Genomic DNA, 22,706 nt, shown 5'->3' with positions numbered 1-22,706 from the left:
AAACCATATAGATGGACATTTGAGCGAGCTTTGTTACTCGACGAGGGTTATTGTACTCACATGGAAAAATGGATTAGTGAGTTTTGGCTTAATAATTTGGGGAGCACTAGTAGTGCCTATATTTGGGATGCTTTTAAAGCGGGCGTCAGGGGAGAGACAATTAGTTTTTCAGCACATAGACGGAAAAAAGAAAGAGAAATGTTCGATCAGCAAGTTAACTCCCTTCTGGATGCTGAGGCTGAGTTAAGTAGGTTAATCATGAGGGGGCTCCCACTGGATCAACAATTGTTGGAAATCACGGTTTTAAAGGCGGAGATAGCGGAAAGAATCACTAATAAGACAGTAGTTAGTTACTTAACAAAGAAGGAGCAGGCCTGTGAGCTTAGCGAGCGGGTCGGCCACATTCTTGCTGTTAGATCTAGACAAAAAGCCAACGCAGGGGACATTAAAAATATTGTTGATGTTTCAGGCAATTTGATCTCTGACTTTGTCGGAATAAGGAATGAATTTTGGCAGTTTTACACTGGACTATATGACAGAGAGATTGAGGTTGATATTGATAAAATCAGGGAATATTTAGGAGACATTCAACTTGGGAAATTAGATCCGGAGGAAAATAGCATACTTGAAGCCCCTATAACGCTAGAAGAAATGTCTCTAGCTTTATCAGACCTCCCATCCTCTAAAGCTGCAGGACCTGATCTGATACCGATCGAATTTTATAAAACCTTTATATCAGTTTTTAGAGTAGAGCTACTGGATACACTCATTCAAGCCCAGAGAGATATCTCAATTCCAAAATCATGGGGCGAGACTGAAATTATAGTTATCTTGAAAAAAGGTAAACCAGCCACAAACCCGGGGTCATATAGACCTATAGCCTTAATGAATACTGACGTAAAGCTCTATTCGAAAATTCTGGCTACAAGGCTGTCAGCTGTCATAGAAAAATTAGTTACCCCAGTCCAACATGGATTCATCCCGGGGAAAGGGACTACAGAACATGTCAGGACTGTGATTACCTGTTTTGATGCCATGGAGGTTTCTGGCGGCCCTGTCTCGGCTTTATTTTTAGATGCCGAGAAGGCTTTCGATAGGGTTGACTGGGAATATTTGTGGGTTTTAATGAGAACTTTGGGGTTTGGTGACAATTTTATAAAAGCAATTCAGGTGCTTTATAGGGATCCAATAGCTAGAATTAAAATCAATCAGGAATTAACAACGGCAGTGCAGATTAAGAGAGGAACAAGGCAAGGTTGCCCTAGCTCTCCTCTCTTGTTTGCATTGTATATGGATCCGTATTTACGCAATCTTGATTCTAATCCCCGTATTCCTCCCATGTGCGTAAACGAGATAGTACTTAAAGTATTGGCATACGCTGACGATGTCGCGATAATTACCCCTGATCCTGAATTGGCAATAGGTGAAATAGAACAAGAAGCCCTAAATTTTGGCAATATTTCTGGCTATAAGCTTAACAGTGCCAAAACACAGATTATCAAAAATAGCGCAGCCCAATGTGTTGATCCACGAGTGGTCCCTGCAGCAGTCTACCTTGGGGTTGAAATTTCTTCTAACTTAGGAATAATAGTTGAACAGAACATCTCGCCCTTATTAAAGAAAGTTAGTTCAGACTTGCTGAGGATAAATAATCTTAGGCTTATGTTAGTGGGCCGCACTAATATTATTAAAATGCTCATACTTCCTAAATTTCTTTATTTTTTTCGTACAATTCCTCTTTTTTTTGAGTCTACTTAGTTTAACAAGTTAGAGTCGATTCTTAACAGATTGATTTGGTCGTATGGGAAGACAAGACGGGCATATAAGTTTATGACTCTGCCAAGGGACAGGGGAGGCTGGGGGGTTCCTGATTTTAGGTTCTACTATTGGGCATCGGTATTACAATATATCCAAGGTTTAATCGGAGCAAACGAAGGGGATTTGAAAGTTAAAGCTACCTCAACTATGATTTATTCAATTGTTCTGGGTAAAGACTCCGCAAATGCTTTTTTAAATTGTACAGATTCATCGTACTACAAACGTACACGATTCAAGACTGTGGCCTCAGCCTATAATGTATGGTCTGCTGTTGCAAAAAATCTCGGACTAGGGAGATTTAACAGGTATACTAGTTTGTATAGGAATAAGTCTTTACCACCTTTAATTTTTTCGGATACCATTATGGCAGATTGGAACAGCAAAGGTATTAAAAATATAGGAGATATGCTAAACTCAGATGGTAACATACTTCAATTTTCAGATCTGATGGCTAAATTTAATATAGCAAGATATAGCTTCTTTAAGTATCTGCAGACTAGGAGTTTTCTCTCTAAGAAAAAAGGTGGGGCAGGTGGATTTAATACAAACAACATTATGGAAGCAATAGCGCAAAGTGGGGTCTGCTCCATTAGGTATTTCTATGCCCAGTTGGCTGAGACGAAGAAGGACGATACTGACAGATTTGGTAATAAATGGGAGGGAAAATTAGGGACTTCGAGCGAGTCTTTCTTGAAGTCTTTGGAGTTAGGAGGTTCAGTATTTTATTCTGCCCCTTTACAATCGCAACACTTCAAAACGCTGTATCAACTTTACCATACTCCAGATCGCATAGCACAGTGGGGCGCAACTACAGGGATTAATTGTTGGCGATGTAATGCTATTGCCGCAGATAGTATACATATTTTTGCGACCTGTCCCAAATTAAGGCCCTTATTAAAGGGTATTGAGGTTTTTATGGCTCACACACTTGCCTTAAATGTGATTCTAACGCCGACAGTAATTATGCTGGGAGTTCGGGACTGCGAAGGTGAACATAGCGAATTTATATTTGTAGCGATGGCAGTTCTCAGGTTGCTGATTGCTAGAGTCTGGCTGGACCCCCTACCCCCGGGAATACAGCAGTGGATTGCCTTATTATTAGGGACTTTTAACCTCGAAAAAGGTATATTTGGGAAAAAAGGTAAAAGGATTAAAAGATGGGGAAGGAAAATTTGGGAACCGGTACATAGATGGAAGGAAAGGTTAAATGCAAATGTAGTTTGATGTATTATTAATTTGATCAATGGTCTTTTTTTCCACCTCTTTTCTTCTTTATGTCCTGAAGATTATGTTTAGTACTACATTGTTTTTTCTCGATAATAATTTTGATTTATTATATGCATTAATTGTTTTCTGTATTCTGTATTCTGTGTTATGTGTGTGCCAGAAAAACCCTTTTGTTTTACAATAAAAATACTTTTAAAAAAAAAATAAAAAAAAGAAGTTGAAACGTGTGAGGAGCCACGGCACATTATTGGCTGCACCCCACAGCTGCCGGAAGGAAGGAAGTAGGGCTTTGGAAATAAACAGATGTGACGAGATTCACTTCGGCAGCTGTCTGTGGACAATTAAAGGAGACCCCGCGGCTTTCACAGAGCGGAAGACTGTCCGGTCTGCAGCACGAGGTTTTACGACAACATGCCTTTGATCCTGCGGTTTTATCACAGAGGGAGCTGCCGTTGGGACACAACAGGCGGTGACTTTAGAAGTTAAGCGCATGGGCACTGAATGGCAGCAGAGTGGGGCTGCGACATCTGGAGGCCTGCACGAAGCCTCCCACATTGCTGTCCATGTTAAATGCACTCATGGCGGACCGTGACGCATTTGCTATTGTCCACTTGGGAGGTAGAGGTGACCCCTTTCTCTATGCTGTGCCCCCTCTCTGTCCCAGTAACACTTGTGCAGTGAGCCAACGGGAAGAAGAGGGGCAACCGGCATGTAAAGATAGCCTTGAAAATGTAATAGAATTGTGTGCATGGCTCCCTGTGGCTCTGAAAGCCACTGCAAAGACGGCTCATGCAGTTGGAAAGTATGTGCGTGTGCCCCTGGCTCGCTTTTCAGTCAGATGCAGTGAGTGCTCCAGATATTGCTATGAATCAGAGGCTGAAGTCTTTCCAGTTGTGTTGGATGGCCTCGCTGGACGCGCTCCGTGCCTGTTTGTGAAACCTTTGGCTTTCACCGAAAATAAGTTCAAATGACGAAATGGCGTATTAGTGCCATGCCCCTGTCTCTTCGCACTGGCCATCTCTAGGGGGATGTGTTGTTCTTGGACTGCGGAATTTGGAGCAGTAAATGAATAGATAGGGTGTGTAATTTGTGCTGACATTCCTTGTCGTCTCGTGCACTGTAACATTTGTGCACATTAAGGGTGGATTCGCTGTTCTCAAACAGGGCTTACTAGAAATTAGCGTGTAACGCACTTAAATCCGACCCTGTAGGATGGACAGTGGCTATGGGCATTTATTTGTAAAGGGCTGCGTGGATGGATGTAAAAATAATGCGATATATTAAAAGGGACAGCGTAACATCCAAGCTACAGCCTTTTTTTTAACATGTGCTGCAACATGCGGAGGAAAGGCAAGTGCCGGTCTGCTCACAGAAGCGTGACGCGTGTGCACCACTTCTGTGCGCGGGTGAGCATCTGTGTGCAAACACATCTCTGGAAGGGTGCGAGGGTGCCCAAGAAAGCTGTTAGCAAACACGGCTCTGGGAGGGTACAGGGCTGACCAAGAAATCTGTGTGCAGACACGGCTCGGGTAGGGTGGAGTGCTGACCAGTAACTTAAACAAGAGACGGCCTGGCGCCGTCAAAGTGAAAGTACGGCTGGCCGTCGGCAGTGAATAAATTAGGGCGGAGAAATGCCTGAGAGTGCGAAATGATCCCTTTGAAGTGAAGCTGCTGCCGGCAGATGGCTGTCTTTCCTGTGCATGCGCTTTTCTATGTCAATGCGCTTGCGCATTGAGCTCCTTTTCACGGGCACTGCATGGAATCGCCCGATCTCGGTTTGCTCTGATTAAGCCCCTTTATCTCTCGCTCCGCTAAATGCGCATGCGCATTGAGACAGGTCGCTCGACCTAAAAAGCATGTGTATCAATCGCTTGATTGAACTCGGCAGTGAAATGCCAAACAAATACAAAAAATTAGGATGTTTGCGCATTCTGGCCACACCTCTGGCTCCGCCCACTGATTCAATCCTTGGGTTATTCCGCCCTCTTATTCTCCGCCCACAGTTCCCCTACTTTTTTTCCCCCACTTCGACCACTGTAGTGAACTATGAGTAGCACTATAAAAAATAAAATGTGCCTCACAAATTGGCCATGTTGGAGAGTTGAGGTGCACTGTTGGAGAATGGTAGTGAGGGAATTCGTGGAGAGGAGGAGAGCGCCAAAAAAAGACTTTCCTATCGGCCGCCACCAGCGCTGGATCCCGCCCTTGGTGGGAGTTTTACCGCTGCTTCCCCCCCTCACAAGTTCGGACATAGTTGCGCCCCGGTCTTAAGCACTTTTCAAGGGTTAGAGTTGAACAGTCTTTTCTGTCCATGTCGTTACGTGAACTTTGCGTTATTTGAGCTGTTTTTGAAACTTGGTTGCCCTTGCTTACCAACGTGTGCCTGGCAACGATTGTTGTAACATTCCATCGATGCGTTCTTGCCTCGATTGTGAGCACTGCACACGTTCTGTCACGCGGCGCCATTTTAGCCGGGCGGAGACTGGGGAGGAGGCTTCAGAGCGCGGGGAAAAAGAGGCGAGGCTGGGAGATCTGAGCGCAGGACCCGCGAAAAGTGCGCCTGCTAGCCGCAGCTCCCGCCACAGACTCCTGCCGAGCACTGCTCCGGGCCCCCGCACAGCCGGCGCAGAAGGGGCAGGATTCCCCCCCAGCTGCATGTACACCGCAAGGCTCCCAGCTGCAACGCCTGGCTTTGGCAGATCAGACCGTATTTCTGCTCTGCCCTCCCTGCAGTTTGCCAATCCCTTCCTTGTTGGTGTCTGTCTGGGCCGCTGAAGCGCTGCATCGTCTGGGGGCACCATGACGCGTGCCGAGGACCCCAACCTGCAGCCCCTGCTGGAGATCCTGGAGGACGACTCGGCCTCGCAGACGGAGCGGACGGACGCCTTCCTCACCCTGGCCAAGTGAGTGCGAAAGCATCGCTTATATGGTCTTAAAAGAAGGAGCCATGTGACTCTGCCGCACCCCACCGACCCGGGGGCTGGCATGGCACTGCCGGCCCCTGGCACTTCAGTCTGGAAAGTGCTCCAGTGTGAACCCTTGCTTGTGCATTCCCTCCCTGTCATTCTGGACAGATCCCTTATTGATTCGTCTCTGCTTCGGTCGCTCACTTCGCACAGTCTTCTTAACATGCTGAGACCCTGAGACAGCCTGTCGTAGTTTATCATCACTGTGGCCTGGTTTGTGCAACCAGCAGCACAGCATGCAGTTCAGTGTGCTATGACGTTAGAGTACCCTGCCGTGGTCAGGGTGTAGGTGGCCTGTAGCTGGTCACGTGATACTGTCACTGAGCGGAGGATTACGTGAACGCAAATGCAGGTCTTTACTCCGAGTGCGCTACTGTTTAGGCCTAATGCCGACAATTGTCTTTATTTTCCACCAAAGTGGTACATTTTGCTGTGAAGTCTTGTGTCTGTGCTGCTTCAGATCTTCTTTACACTGTCCCTGTTAATTTGTCACTCTCTAATAATTGGTTGGTGCATATACTGTTGTCGATTTTGGGCATCCTTATTATACCCTGCTTATTTGTAACTTGAGATATCACTAAACGACACGCCTCTTGTTATGGAACCCTCACCCACCGGAACTTTATGGTTTACCACTTAGGGTTCTGAAGAGTGTTTTTGGGGTAAATCTAACCCAGTAATGACAGTGTAATGGAAATTGATTTTGGCTGTTCTTGGATGACTCCTAAACCTCCCTAGGTCATCACGGGAAGCTTGGGTGCATTATGATTTGCGTGATTTCATGGCAGGGCGGTCATTTGAAACGCAAGTGCCCTCTATTTATCAATTGATTTCGCTGAGGCTTAACACTCTTTTCGGACTACTCAGTCTTGTTTTTCACTTGGATATAAGTAATGTTTATGTAGTGTGTGTGTGTGTGTGTGTGTGTGTATGGAAACTATATATCCTGCTTCGTTGTGTATCACGTTATCTCCTAAAACACGTGGTTACTTCCTTCGTTTGGTTTATTCTAGGTATTTTCTAAACTGTGATCACACTTTTATGCCATTGCCAATCTTTTCAGTCATAGTAATATAACATTGATTGGTACGCACAGTAAACACTTAATCTTTTTGCTAATTTTGTGGCAACTCATCTTTTGCTAATTATGTGGCAACTCATCTTTTACTGCATTCACCTGCCTTTTGTACTGCGTGCAATACATTTTTTATTTTTAATGTGGCAGCCTATTTTATACATTGTTTAAACTCCTGGTATGTATTCATAGTGCTTTCTGTCAGACAGGTCCCTCAAAGAACTATAGATGCACAATACTATTCCCAGGTGCACCAACCAAGATTCAGATCGGCGACCCTCCGGCTACACAGACAGAAACCTGAACTGATTGCATTAACCAGCTGGGTTTTCCTAGTAGATAAATGCATTTCTCGAAGATGAGTCTAACTTGCATTTGTCATTTTAAGGTGTGTGCATCACGTGCTATTTAGCTATATACAGTTACTTGTAGGTGAAAGGCCAACAAAATAGTTCCCAAATATTTTGTTTGTTTTAGGTAAGTGTCTGACCCGACCCCATTGTGTTTATACATTTATTTAAACTCTTTAACCACTGCTTATAAGTTAATAATCACATTATAGACATTTTTGTTTTCTGTGTGCATTGTATCCCAGTAAGTTAACAAAGTATGCTGCACAGATAAGAGGCGGGTGCAGTGTTCGTGCTCTGCCCACTGATCATTTTAGGAGGGAAGAGGTGTGGTGGAAGTCCACTTCTTGCCTGTCAGACCTGAACGCATACCTGCAGCGAGAACAGAGCCTGTCCTATGCTGGCAAACAGTCTGTAAAATATGAAAAGGCGTGGACATAGCTGCAGCTATGCCACTGAGATGCGCGGACCTGCTCCTGCAGAGAACAAAATTGAAACTATGCTTCAGCCGTTTCCACCGAGTCACAAGCGGGCATGTTGTGAAGTGCTTTGTGCAGATATCTAATAGCCTTGCATAATTGAAAACACAGAACAGGGGAAAAAAGCTTAACACTGTTCGAAAAATAGAATTTTTTTATTGAGCTGTCCCTTAATTTAATTTAATTTTTGTAAAAAAAAACAAAACCTTTTTTAAAGCTCTCGTCAAATAATTTTCAGTTCTATTAAGGAGACGGAGGAGAGGATAAGATTATGCGTCTCTTACTTTACTGCAAAACACATCTACCAATCAAGTTGCAGTAAATATTACAATATTCCACACTACTTCATTTCCCAGGATCTACCCTATGACATGAGCACCCTTTTCACCAATCTGGGCTCAGGAAGCCTTATAAGGCCTGCTGTCCCCATTGTCCTTTCTCTTTCTTTGCTTGAATCCTATCCAGAACAGAACCTTAACATTTGCAACAAACAATGTCCATCACTGATCTTCAGCCAGCCTCATGGATTATGTCATCTGATTGCTTCCTGCGATGGTAAGCCAAAACTCCCTGAATGAACTGGAAAGTTTCAACCAAACTATGTCTGAAACTCCTGCATTCAACCTTGTTTGCCGTCTGAGCTTGTGGGGGGAAAATATACCCTGTACGTAATATCACAAAATCTTTTCCCTATAAAAACAAAGGTGGGCAGTATTTTAGGAATAACAATGCATTTGAAAATATCACATTCATTATGTACATAACCAAAATGTAATACGATGCATTCAGGCGGGATAATCCTTACCTCTGTGTCCTTAATAGAGTTGAACATTCTTTGATGTGCTAACTTGGAGGCCATTGCACCGCTCTGAATGGCACCAAATGAAGAAGTGTCCTATACCTGCCTCTGACAACAACCATTTAACTCATCTGGATAAAGTGACTGACTTTACAGTCACAAAAGGCTTCTATAGAGCAATAAGTAATTGCCGGCCAGTGATTTGGGGCAATTACCTGGTGCATAAGCCGTTAAGCAGAGCACTACGTAAGGCTAATGATTATCCATGAAAGCCAGATAACTCATACAATGTGAATGCATCTTAGTAAGATTAGAGATCCGTAAAACTACACCAGAAGATGTAAACATTCTACCTGTTTTAAGTCCAGAACATGAACATCTGAAACTAGTCTGTAGAAAATGAGGCAGAAAAGAATTGTAAACTTTGCTGACAGATTTTTCCTGGAGAGATCCTTATTAGCTGGCCATGATTTCAAGAATGTAAGGACTACATCCACATCCCACAAGTCACACAGCCACTCACATGATATATATATTAAGTAGTATCGTCGACCAGTATTGCGACCAGTAGTGTTTCTCTGCTGCGGACAAAGCTCAGGCTGTGCCAGGTACCGACAGGCATCGGCCAGAAGGTAACGTTACACCCCAAACTAAAGCAGAACCTAGCATGTGTTGCTCACTTTTAAACGTGCCAGGATCAAGCATCATGTTTTTGCTGCTGCGGGAGACGGACTCGTGTGGAAGCGCGATCATTAATTTTGCCTGTCAGCAACTTATCATGGTTGCGAAAACGTAATATAAGCACCGATTGGTCGTCTACCCAGAATATAAAACTTCCTTGTAACATGAGACTTCCTACTACAACATCGGTTTATACTTGCTGAGCGCAGTCACTCTATCGTATTTGATTGTGTCGCGACCTGTAGACATATCTGAACCAATTCTTTGCACTACACTGCAGATATCCACTCATCTGTCTACATAAATGGTGCTTTGCTTCACTAGTACTGCAGTTTGCATCTATCTTGATGAACAGACAAGACACCTTTCTACCATATCTATGCCTTGATGAAGTCCTTGTGTGGGACGAAACACGTGTTGGCGATTTATGTGCTGGGAGAATCTGTTTTATGAAACTTGAACAACAATAAAGGAAAGACTGAAGAAATTTAAAGTGGATTATATCTGAATTTTTCTGGAACCCCCCTATCGAATAGAACTTTGTTTTTGTTCCCTGTGGTATTCTCTATGATAATTAGTGTTTCTGTGCTTAGGGCTTTACACTTCATGTCCAGACTATTATAACTGTAATATTTAGGAGTGCTGTAATTAGAACCTCAACTCTCGATAGATCATGTTGCATTTACTCTGCTGATTGACACACATTCTCCGGTCCTAGTCTTTGTCACGGAGACGTGGGTTTACTTGCAATCATATCCTGACTTTATTGGTGCCATTCTGGAAGGATATGCCTTTCATAAACTTTTAATTTTTTTTTTTTTATTGAGCAAAGCAGAGGATAAACAAGAAAAGAAAACAACCATATATCTTTTACAAGGGTTTTTAGCAGCTCATGGTAACATTGAGTAAAATCTTCATATATTTAACCCCTTGGCTGCTGGGGTTATTTTTCTGCTGTGCTGGGGGGCGGGCGCCTACAGTGCCCTCGTGCTCATTACGAGCTCAGCTCGTCATGAGGCACAGTGCTCCTGTGCTCATGACGAGCTGAGCTTGTCATGGCCACACCCGTTTCCTCAGAATGCTCAGCACAGCAGGGGAATTATCCCAGCGTGCGAGCGTTCTAAGGGCCATAATGAGCTCAGCTCGTCATGAGCACCGGAGCACTGTGGCTCGTCATGAGCATGGGAGGGGTTAACCATAATTATTCTGTACATAGCAGCTTATACATCGCATAAGAAAAATGTCCTAAAAAATAATTAGTGGCCCTACTTCTACATATCTGGCCAAACTTGTTATTCATAAAGTGCCTTGTGCAAAAAAGTGCTATGTGCAAAATACTACCATACTATACCAACACACTGTTCCACAAGACCAGCTTAACTGGCCTCCACTATTAATATACATAAAGTGCCTTGTGCTAAAGTGCTTGGATACAAAATAGGCCCCATTGCTATAAGGAGGTAGAAGACATAAAATCATCCTGTATTTGACATTAATTATTCTGTACTTAGCCACCTAAACAATATCTGACATTTCCTATTACCTAATACCAGTTTGCTATCACAATATCGTAATAGATTAGATGGCCCTAATTCTACATTTACGGCCAAAATTGTTGTTATTCATAAAGTGCCTCGTGCAAAAAGTGCTAAGTGCATAATACTACCATATTATACCAACACACTATACCACAAGCCCAACTTGACTGGCTTCTACTATCAGTATACATAAAGTGTCTTGTGCTAAAGTGCTTGGATTAAAAAAATAACCCCCATTGCTATAAGGAAATAGAAGGCATAAAGTGCACATTTTCAAATTGACATATTGTTACTATGGAAATATTATAAGGAGGCGAAAAGTTCACTGTTATGGTACTTCCAATTTTTAATAAAGTTTCTCGTGGATCCTATTCTTTTGGCATATGCGTCTTCAAATTTTTTGGTCCGGCTCATCTTATTCCCCTATTTAGAATAAGATGGTATCTCCGCTGACCTCCAGTTTTGTACTATTAAAGAGCGGGCCACCAACATACAGATTGCCCAGACCAATCGCTTCTCTTCTTTGAGATGCCAAAGAGCGCGATCTCAGCTTCAGGTTCATTTACCTTGTTAATATCCCGACTGACGACAGAGAAAATTTCACACCAATAATTGCCCAGTTTGGGACATGTATAAAAAGTATGAAGCCAGTCAACCCCCCCCCCCCTCCAAGCGTTGGCATCTAAAACATCTATTTTCTACTCCCGAAAAGTGCCTATTTAACGCTTTGGGGGTTAGATGAGCCAGCCAACGCGATATAAAAGACATTCTCTTAAAATTGGCTGCACGAAGACTCTTGCCACCCAACTGAGCAATCCATTCCCATTCCTGTTTTGAGAAGGAGCAGTTGGTTTCCTGAGATTTTAACTAAAATTTCATCAACTAAGGGAGATTCTACACCCTTTCTCAGGAACTTGTAACAGTTACCTATCCCTGTTAATCCTATTTTAAATATGGCAGTGGCCAGAGGTGTTATACTTAATGATAAATTGTATTTATTTATAAAATTCATTATCTGCAGAAATCCAGATTTTAACTTATCAGTTCTGTCCACAATTTCCTCCCAGGCAATAGGTCTCTGTGCAACAAAGAATGATGCCAGATTACCAAAGCCTAGATCTTTCCATTTTCGAAGTTTGTTTAATTGAATCTGAAGCCCCAAACTCTTACACTCCTCCAATTTCAAGTATTGAAACCTGCCACCCCCTCCCTGCTTAAATAAAGATTGCAGTCTAAAAGCAATGTCCAGAATATTCTTATACCTTTCTTTGGTAATTTTGCTGTTTAAAAAGATCAGAACTTGAGATCCACCCTCCCGTATCATCTTATCAAAGAAAAATATGTTAAATAAACCATTGGACCTCAGTAGACGTGCTGTGAGGTCCATTATTGCTGCCATATAGTACATACGCATATTCGGTAGAGCTAAGCCCCCTTGCGTAGTTTCCAACTGGAGTATACTCAATTTTACCCTCGAGCATTTCTTATTCCAGACAAATCCCCTGATCAAGGAATCAACCTCTCTAAAATTCTGGGACTTAATTCTTAGCAGTACATTAGAAAAGAGAAAGATCATTAACGGAAGGATCAACATTTTTACTAAGGGGACCCGGCCAATTAAAGTCAATGGCAATAATGTCCAACTATTCAACAGATGTTTAATTTTATTTAGCATTCTTCCATAATTCAGACTAAATAGTTGATCAAACTGGTTGGAGACATAGATCCCCAGGTATCTAATTGATTCTTCTTTGAGAGCTTGGATTCTCGAGTTTTCCGGTAGAAAATTACAGTCAGAGTTCATCACCAATACCTCGGTTTTACTCTGATTGATTTTATATCCACCAATCGGTTCGAATCTAATAAATTAGCCTATTGCTTGATCTAGATTTGGTCTATCAGGATACAGATCTAAAATAATGTCGTCGGCGAATAGTTTGATTTTGGCCAATGAGTAAAAGCCGAGTTGTATTAGTTAAGAATACAGAAAGCACAAGTTTATAATCAAGTTTGAAAAGAGGAAGAACAATGACTAGTAGGTGCAGTAGGTGTTGTATTCAATCAGTAAATGTTAATGGGATACTAAATAAATCCAAGTATGGGGCACTAATAAGATGGTTAATCTCTTGCGCCCCACATGTCCTGTTTTTTCAAGAGACCCATTTGAAATCAAATGTTCCTAAATTGTTTCCACCCAGATATGCCTTTAATAAACTTGACAGGGTGGAAAAACGCATCGTGGGCATTGCGCTTGTACACTACTCTCATATAAAGGTTAGTTTCCCTCAGCCTTTACCTTTGGCACACACAACGGTTAATTACTTGTTCGGCGGCATGCTGATTTATTGTCCACCAGGTTTCCGTACTCATTTTATTTGCACAATCAATAGCTTTCTTGAGGCGAACATCCTACTTAATAATTTTACAGTTGTAGGCGATTTTAAATTTCACTTGGACACACCCATAGATGCTTCTTTATTTCAGAAAATGGAGGCCCTAGTCCTTACTCGGGGATAAACTTAGAACAGTATAAGAGCGCTGTCGTAGACAGGAAAAAAAGTGAATAGCCATTTACTCCAAGGAGGAAGTTCATTTATAAAAAATGTATTGCTGAGTACCAAAAATTGATCAGGAAAAGTCAGTCGCCTTTACCACTAAGGTGGAAGAAGAGTCAAATTCTGCAAAAGAGCTTTTTGCGACAATACAGAAACTAACCAGGCTAACCATCAAAAATTGCATCGATTATAGCCAATCCTTTTGTGATTCAGTGGCGGAAGTACTCTGGGAGAAAGTTGATGATAATTTCTCCACCTCTTTGTCGTCTGTGCCATAGGACTGAGAGGTTCTTTAAAACCAATAGTTGAATAGCACCTTTAGCTATTACCCTCCACCCTCTATTGAGAGGGTTGTTAACTTGCTCAAATCAGCAAAATCTGGTTCTCCTTAAGACCTGTGTCCTCCTAAAATAGCAGCATTAGTTGCTGATACCATCGTACCCAAGCTCACTACTATTTTCCACCGCATTTGCTCCTCTGGGCAGTTTCCTTCAGAGTAGAAAAAGGCACTAGTTCTGCCCCTTATTAAAAAACCTCCCATGATCCTTCTGACCCAAATAACCATGGCCCGATATCTTGCCTGCACCTTCCAGGTAAGCTGTTTGAAAAGATCCTGAAATAGCAACTGGCTTGACATGTCCAGGATAATAACCTATTGGACTATACTCAATTTGGATATACGGCCAGACATAGCACAGAATCTGCCCTCTTAAAAAGCTACTGAGGAAATTAGAAGTTCTCTAGATAATGGAGGCAGAGCAGCTCTGATCCCGCCTAACTTATCAGTGTCCTTTGCTACGGTAAATCATGGGCTGCTGATGCAGAGGTTAAGAAGGATAGGTGTAACAAAGGCGGCATGGAAATTGCTTAGCTTGTTTCTTTAGTGGACGGGTACAGTTAGTCCGATTGGGTGATTTCTCGTCTCAGGAATTTTCTTGGCCTTGCGGTGTTACAAGGAACACTGGATCCAATTAAAGGAAGAATCCTTCAGTGACATTTCTTCGGAAAAGGAAGAATAAAAGTAGAAAAGGAAAAGGGAAAAAAAATATAATCTAAAAAAAGGAATATACTTATCGCTGACAATGTAAGCAATTTACTTATTACCGACAATGTAATCCCTCAACCTCAACGGAACCATCCTCTTCCTTAACGAATGACAAGAAACATTCTCATTGAGTGTAGATGAAGAGGAAGATGGTTCTTGAGATAGCTGTAAATTGTCAGCACTAGAAGAAGTAGAACAAATATTTCCAAAAGTTTTGAATTAGTGTCATTACTACTGGAAGACGTAGCTGAGTCAAAGTGAACCCCACTGTCTTCTGAAACAACCTCACCAGTAACATAACTGTCTGGTTCATCAAATAACCAATCATAATCCATAGCCTGTTCAGAAGGAAGAGGGTTGCTTCTAGCAATTCTGTTTAACTTCCAAACTTTTCCATCACTAACTCGTGCAGCATTTAGTAGCACTTCAATCACTTGAATAGGCTCAGAAAAATGGCTTTCACTTTTAGGAACCCAACCAGGTGTTTTGATACATACCCAATCTCCGATACTTATAACAGGGGCTTTGGCACCATGTTTGGCATCATAGTACGCTTTGCTTTTATTATGCATAAACTCCATGCGTGCCCGCACTTCACTTTTAGGCTAAGGCTGGGCATCAGAAGAGATTAACCAGGCTGGACTAAATTTAGAACGAGGATTCAGACCTCGGGTACGAAAGGAGAGAAACCTGTGGCATCATTGCACGTGACACAGTAAGCCCAACCGGTCTTTCCTACTTGAGTAGACCAATCTAGGTTACTGTTGAACGCTAATGAATGGCGCTTTTTAGGACCCTGTTAAATCTTTCCACCATCCTATTCGGGTAATAAAGGGAAGTGGTTTGATGGGTGATACCAAATTTCTTAAAGTAAGTTTTAGCTTTAACAGATACAAATTGTACACCATTATCGCTAAGAATGCATGAAAGAATACCTTCAGCAACAAAGGTTTCATCTAAAAATTGTAAAACAGTCTGTATCTGCATTGTTGACAACTTTAACCACAGGCCATCTAGAGAACAAATCAATGAGGTAGGAATGAGATTCACCCACGGGCCCCATAATGTCTACAGCAACAACTTCCCAACGGTTTTTAGGTAACAACCCTGTGGACATGGGTGGGCGAAATGCTTTTAAAGACTTGTCAGAAGTGGCACAAGGGATGCATTCCCTTACAAATTTTTCAATCTGAGAGTCCATCCCTGGCCACTAAAACAGTCTTTTAATAATTGACTTGGTTCTAACGATGCCTGGGTGACCCTCGTGACAAAGTTCAATAATGCATTTGCGAAGATTTTCAGGGGGAATAATCCTTTCACCTCTAAAAAGAGTATCTTCCATTATGGTTAACTCTGACCTGATTTCCCAGAAAGGTCTGTCGGAGGAGCTTAAAAGTTCTCGTTTTTTAGGCCAATCCTGAACAACATAAGAAATAACAGCTTGAAGAATACCACCCTTCTTGTACTCACAGCCCCATATTGTTTTGTCAATGTCTGCCAATCCATTATCATGGAGAGAGCCAGCTGTAAATAATTCTATTTACTGTCTTCACATTTCTCAAGCATGACTGACATTCTGGACGGAAAATCGGCAACCACAATATTTTTGCCAGGTACGTAAGATATCTTAGAAATAACATTTTGTATTCTCATGGAGATTCGTTGCAAGTCTAGCTGATGCAGTGATTGCACCATCCATGTTTAAAATGTTCACTAATGGTTTATGGTCGCAACGAAGTGTGAAAGCCTTACCCCTAATGAAAGATTTAAAATGCTCCAATGCCCAGGCGCATGCCGAAGCCTCCCTTTCAATAATGGGGTATTTCTCCTCACAAGGAAACAGACCTTGAATCGCAAGCAATGATACTTTCCTTCCCCTTTTTGTCCAATTGCGACAGCACAGCAACTAGACCCTTGTTGCTGACATCCGTGGTAATAACACTGCCAAACAAGGAGTTGAAACTGCATAGTGCAGAAGCTTTGGCAATGGCTTGTTTAATGGTTATAAAATCACTGTCACAAGCAGATGATCAAACAAATTAACAGTTCTTTTTAAGCAGCTGGCGAATGTTAAATGTTTTTTCTGCAAAGTTGGGCATATACTTGGAACAAAATTCGGCCATACCTAAAAACAAAAACCAGACATCATCCTTACTGGTAGATACATGGGCTTCTGAAATGGCTAAAACAAGGGTAGGTTTTGGTCTTACACCATGCTCGTCGATGATATGACCCAAATATGTGACGCTTCTTTGCGTAAATTTGCACTTGGAATGTTCTACAGTTCGTCCCTTCTCGAATGCTAAAATCTCTTTTTAATCTTGAATTGTGCTCCTCCTCATTGGTACCAAAAACAAGAATATCGTCTTGAATAAAAGCGATGCCCCATTCTTTCTTGAAAATTTGGAACATTAAGTGCTGAAAGACAGCTGCAGCTAACCCGAATGGCATGCACTTATATTGAAAGCGCCCGAAAGGGGTGATAAAAGAGGTACATTTAATGGATTCAGGGGACGGGGAGATCTGGTGGTAAGCGGAAGACCAATCTATTGTGGAGAACCATTTTGCATTATGAAGACATGTAACCTTTTCATTTATTTTGGGCAACGGAACTTTGTCTACCACAATATTATTTAAATGCCTCTAATCCATACAGAGCCTAAACTTACCGTTGCTCCGTCAGGCCCCTATAATCTGAGAAACCCAATCAGAATTTTCAATAGGCTCAATGATGTTAGCTGAAATTAGTTTGTCCAATTCTCTTGAAACCTCCTCCCTCACTAATATGGGAATGTTACGGCATTTATATACTTTGGAAGAAGCACATTTTTTTGAGAATAATTTTGTGCTCTAACCCCTGAAGATTCCCTAAAACTTTGGGAAATTGGGCTAAGATTTGGGCACCAACAGTACTTCCTTTATCAACTACAAGGACGTGTTCACTACTGTTGGGATCAAGGATAATATGTAATTGTTTTTGGTCAAACCATCCTAAAACGGGCGGACTATTTTTAGCAATGTACAATTTGCCTCTGTATTCTCTCCCTTCAAACCTGAAAGTGAACCAACGAAAGCCAAGAAGATCGATGGGCTCGTCTCTGTATCCTTCAGGATGTATGTCAGGCTCTAACAATTGGCTCCCTACTTTCTGCACAAAAAATGACTGCCAAAGTTCGTTATTAATAATAGCATAAGGGGAACCTGAGTCGGCGTAAATTTTTATTTCATCACCGCCTATTTCCATCAAACACAGGTTTGTTTTTACAAGATTCATCGCAAATATTGAGCACTAAATTGTCGAGGACACTCATTACCAATTCACCAATCTCCCCAGTGGTCTCCTCAATTTCATCATTCGCAGTGTAATCATTCTCTGTTTTATCCGCATTAGATACAAATCTTACGTTTTTGTTTTTCTTTTATTACACACCTTGGCAAAATGGCCTTTGATACCACAATTTATACACTTGTACTTGATGGCAGGACAGGATTTACTATAGGCTAAATGCTCCAGACTACTGCATCTGTAACATTTAGGTTGAAATCTGGGTTTAGGTTTGTCTTTAAAGGAAGGAAGAAATTTCTTTCTTTCATTTGGAACACTCACTTTACCTACCACTTCACTAGCATTGTGGTCCTGTTTAAGGACATTGGCACATCTACCAGAAATTTCTGCCTTCCGAACAATGGCAAGGACATCATCCAAAGGCACATCGCCATTTATCCAAAGTCTGTCTTGTATAACAGGGTTGATAGTATGCATTTTGATCTCTTATCAAATCATCCTGTATGACACCAAACATGCAATCCTTTTTAAATCAGAAACCTACTGATCAACTGTCTCCTCCTTACTTTGTTTCCTTGAAAAAAATGTATATCTCGCTATGCTAATACAAGCCTTTGGTGTAACGTAAATGTCCAAGTGGAGCAGGGCTAAAGCATATGCATTTAAATCTCCTGGAAAACAAGGTTTAGTCATATCATTAAATACTTTTAAACCAATAGGGCCTAAGGAATGTAACAATAGCCTTTTCTTTTGAGCAGCAAACATTTTGCTGTCATTATCCAAGGCTTTAATGTATGTTTGGAAGTAAGCCTTCCATTCCAACCACTTTTAAGCAGGCTCTGGACCGAAAATCCCAAAAGGTTTGAGAGGGATAATATTGTAGCTTTGGTGGATCCTTGTGTGTGGACTTAATAAGTGTCCTCACTTCACCTTAAAGGACTAGTTCACTGTACTTCACCACACTGACCAACAAAAAAAAAAACAAGTGGAAACTCTTACCTTGAAAGAGCAAAAGTGTAACCAAACGGTGAAGTAATTACGCTGTGGAAATGTTGTAAAACCTTCAAATAAGCACCAAGTAATTCCAAAAGAACAGCTGTTCGAAATCTGCTCTATGATCTCCGATGAGACTGACTCACTCCGATGTAGTTGTCAAACCCAAAATGGCCACTGCGTGGGGTCACGTAGCGTGACCTGCGTAAAGCGCCGTGACGACAGCTAACTCTTGAGTAAGTCAGGAAAACGCCACTGGATCAACGCAGAATGGCCGCAGGAACAGAATAAGTCGGAGGTTCTGTAGAACGAAGGGCTCGCGTAGAGTATCTCGACAGATAGAAGCATGAGTGGGAGGGCACGAGCAGTGGCAGTTGAACTGTAAAGTTCAGTCTAGACGGTAAAGTCGCATTAAAGTTAAAAATGCCAAATAAAGTTGAAAATATGCCGCACAGCTACTTACTCGCTCAGAAGCCCTTCATTGCAGCGTCCTAATCCAGAATGAAACGTTGAAAACCATTCGTGTAGAAATCGAAAAATCCGAAATCCTTGTAATGTGTGAAATCCTCGTAATGTGGGTTCTTGGCTCCTCAATAATTCGCCGCCAGTGTTGCAAAGAACACAGGATCCAATTAAAGCAAGAATCCTTTAATGACATTGAGCTGCAGGCAACATGACCACAGCTTCTAGTCTTAAGCAGTAACTGACAATCTTGAAAACAAACATTCTTAATTAACACAGATCATTCTTAACCCCTTAAGTGCTCCCGTCGGCCAACGGCCGTCGCGAGCACTACCTCGGTAGTGCTGCGCATGTCTCTTGGCCGACGCGGCCCGCCCACTCATTAAAACCGCTGCACCGCGGCGGAATTCCCACCGCAGTTAATGACATAGAAAAGTTCCATGACCATGATAACATCATGTTAATTCTAATAAAGAATGAAAACGCAGCACTGTGTTCCCCAAGGATCGGCAATTAGCCCTACGCTATTTAATGTCTACGTCACTCCTCTGGCAGACCTAATCAGATCCTTTGGCTTCACCCTTACTTCCTATGCAGACGACAGATAGTTGTCGCTGTAGATAGTGGGACTGAAGTAGTTTGGTCAAGATTTCAAGAGGGTTTGCAAGCTGTTAGCTTGAGGATGGCCAGGAACTGCCTGAAGTTAAACTCGAAAGAGGTTCTTATCTTCAGCTCTCAGACATCCTTCTGCTCTCTGGAATGGTGGCCTATGGAGTTATTATAATGGACTCACTCTCTTTTAGATCAGGTAAAAACAGTCACTTCAGCTGCTTTTGAGGGCTTTGTGAGGGTGCTGTTTGTATGTTTCATTGCATGGTCCTCCCTACTCACTGTTATCAAATCTTAGGTCGTGTGATAATCCTTGTGTGGGAGACCACATAGAAAAGAAGTGGTGTGCCTCTCACATTGCTAAGATTAGGGGACAATCCAGTTATGTGTTACTTCAGTTTGGTGCACGCATTTTCTACTAGAGCTAGCCAGCTGAGGCTTATTTTCCACTTTAATTGTAACTGGTCTGAGTGATGTAACTATGTGCAAGACCTTGTTTTTTTCTGAAACATGTATCTGGATTATGCACCCATTCATTGATGCAAGATTTCCATTGTGTGGGGGTACCTTTATCATCAAAGAATTATTTTTTTGTAATACATATCTTAGCATGGCAAAAGGCAGTCTGAGTGTATGATTTAACACTTGATGTTCTTTTCCTGGACCCTAAAAGATCTAGGCAAAACACTTTTGTGTCTGTTGGATTGTAAAGTTTGTTAAAAAATCTTGGATTACTAGGAAAAGTACAGATGCACAAATCCTGCACTGAGTTTAGGCAACTTGTGGGCCCACTCTGGTGGAGGTTAGGGTGTGATTGCTTGAGAGGTGTATGCCGCTGGCTCTGTATATGATATTGCCACTTGGTGGTAATACCGTACAGAGAGTCCAGGGGTTCCCCAGAAGTGTACAGGGCTCAATACAAAATCACCCAAAGTACTCTATTTGTGGTAGTGTGGGTGAGCAGCCATGGGCCTAAAGCAGAGGAGTGTTAGACATTTACTGTACATTCGTGATCAGTAATGGATACACGACTTAAGAAGGAGATCCAGACCAATTTCGGAAAAATTATACTTTGTCATTTTATTTTAAGACCACCACCTTTTTGCTAAGGTACGTTTGTTTCAGTTAAAGATACTTCTGTTCAGAAGTCGACAGTGCAATATTCAAACAGTTTAAGATTATCCTGTGGAGGAAATCAATTGAGGAATGTATCAAGCGAGTACATAACCTACAGTTCCAGTCTTCAGGTGGTCAGACCAACACCGAGTGGAGGGTCAGTCGTGGGGGACTGGGGCACCCCTTATGTTGTGGATTTCAGTATCTTCGCCGAGGTGGTCGATACAGTAATGATTTTTACATTGTCGGTTGGCAGGGGCAATGACCGGCATAGGTTCCAGTCGGCAGTCAGCACAGTTACTGTTGCGGTTCGGTGGCTGTAGATCAGATGGGGATCCGCTGTTGTCGGATCATCCAGGGGAGTTCGCGGTCGGCCAGGTGGTGCAGGAGGCAACCTACAGGGCCACTAGCAGGAGGGTACAGACTCTCTGGCACGGAGCTGTGAGCAGCTTGGTTTGTTGGCCGAGATGATCCCTCAAGTTCCTCCTGTTGCAGCGTTTTGCTTCGGGTAGGGTAGAGTTGCGGGCGTCAACACAAATGCCGGTTCTCTATCACTGTAATCTTTGAGAGATCTTGGGTAGCAGTGAGTTGCGTCAACACCAGTGTCTGTACTCTACTGCGGCGGTTCTTGGAGTTCTTTTGTAGCAAGGAGTTGCATTGACCTGTGTCAGTCCTCCCTGTGGCGGTTCTTAGTTTTTCTTCTTGGACAAGTCCGCTGCCCACAGTAGATTGGAATCTTTATCACAGGCAGCAGTCCACCCAGGGTTTCAGAGGTCCCTGGCTGCAAATCGGGTTGCAGGTTCGCAGAAGCTGGAGACAGGCCAGTAGGGCTTGTGCCTACCCTTGACCCTGTTCCAGGCAGGTCGCTCCCCACGCCTCGCAGCTCCACCTGCCCGTGCTCTTTGTCCAGCTGGCGCTCCTGCTGCCTGGAGTTCGAGGCTCGCCCCGCAGGTTTGCCTCCACTGTCTCGATGCTACTGCTGTCTAATTGTACTGTATTTCTGCGTTACGCGCTGTTTTTAGTTCTGTGATTGTTTTTCTGTTAATCTCACTCCCTGTGCCCCTTCTGCTTTTTTGTGCCCCTAGTTCTGGGATTGTTTCTGTTTAATTTTACCCCCTTGTGCCCTTCTGCTTTTTGTGCCCCTTTTGATTTTGTCTTGCCGCTTGTCACTCCCTTTTTCCTGCGCCCCCGCCCACCCATTGGCCCCCTCCCAGCTGCTCCTCCCTCCCACCTCCCCTTCTTATGGTGGCCGCTGCGCCAAAGGCGCGCCTAATGCAAGCCCATCTGCGCCCGTCTGTACCTGGACCGCACCCAGCGCCAGAACCCCTGGCCCCCGCAAACGCCACAATGCCCGTCTCCACTACGACTCTAGCGCCCTCAACGCCGGACGATCACGCACCTGCTGCCTGACCGCACCCAAGGACCCTTCTCCTGCCGGAACTGCAGCTTCACCAGCATTCGGCCTGCCAACCGTCCTACCAAAGAACCCAACTACCTCAGAGGAATCCCCCTCAACACCCGCTCCGTCCGCAAACACGCCGTTGAACTCTGGGACCTGCTGGACTCTACCTCCCCAGACGTCACCTTCCTGACAGAGACCTGGCTGAACTCCTGCTCGGCACCTGACATCGCCATAGCCATCCCGGAAGGCTACAAGATCACCCGCAGGGACTGCACCAATGGAGCAGGAGGGGGAATCGCCATCGC

The 22,706-nt window shown here is 43.1% G+C and overlaps 1 protein-coding gene across 2 annotated transcripts in view; it reads left to right on the top strand.

Annotated features, from left to right (window-relative positions):
- The first annotated feature begins 5,506 nt into the window (after positions 1-5,506).
- Positions 5,507-22,706, top strand: part of RIF1 (replication timing regulatory factor 1) — a 357,947-nt gene continuing 340,747 nt past the window's right edge. For both annotated transcript variants that reach the window (XM_078681750.1, XM_078681748.1), the window contains exon 1: positions 5,507-5,948. In XM_078681750.1, the coding sequence (XP_078537876.1) occupies positions 5,845-5,948 (104 nt within the window). In that variant the 5' untranslated portion in view covers positions 5,507-5,844. The remainder of the gene's footprint in view (positions 5,949-22,706) is intronic.

The sequence above is a fragment of the Lissotriton helveticus genome, chromosome 3_1 (assembly GCF_964261635.1).
Source record: "Lissotriton helveticus chromosome 3_1, aLisHel1.1, whole genome shotgun sequence".
NCBI lineage: Eukaryota > Metazoa > Chordata > Amphibia > Caudata > Salamandridae > Lissotriton > Lissotriton helveticus.
This window is presented reverse-complemented; position numbering and strand designations above follow the sequence as displayed.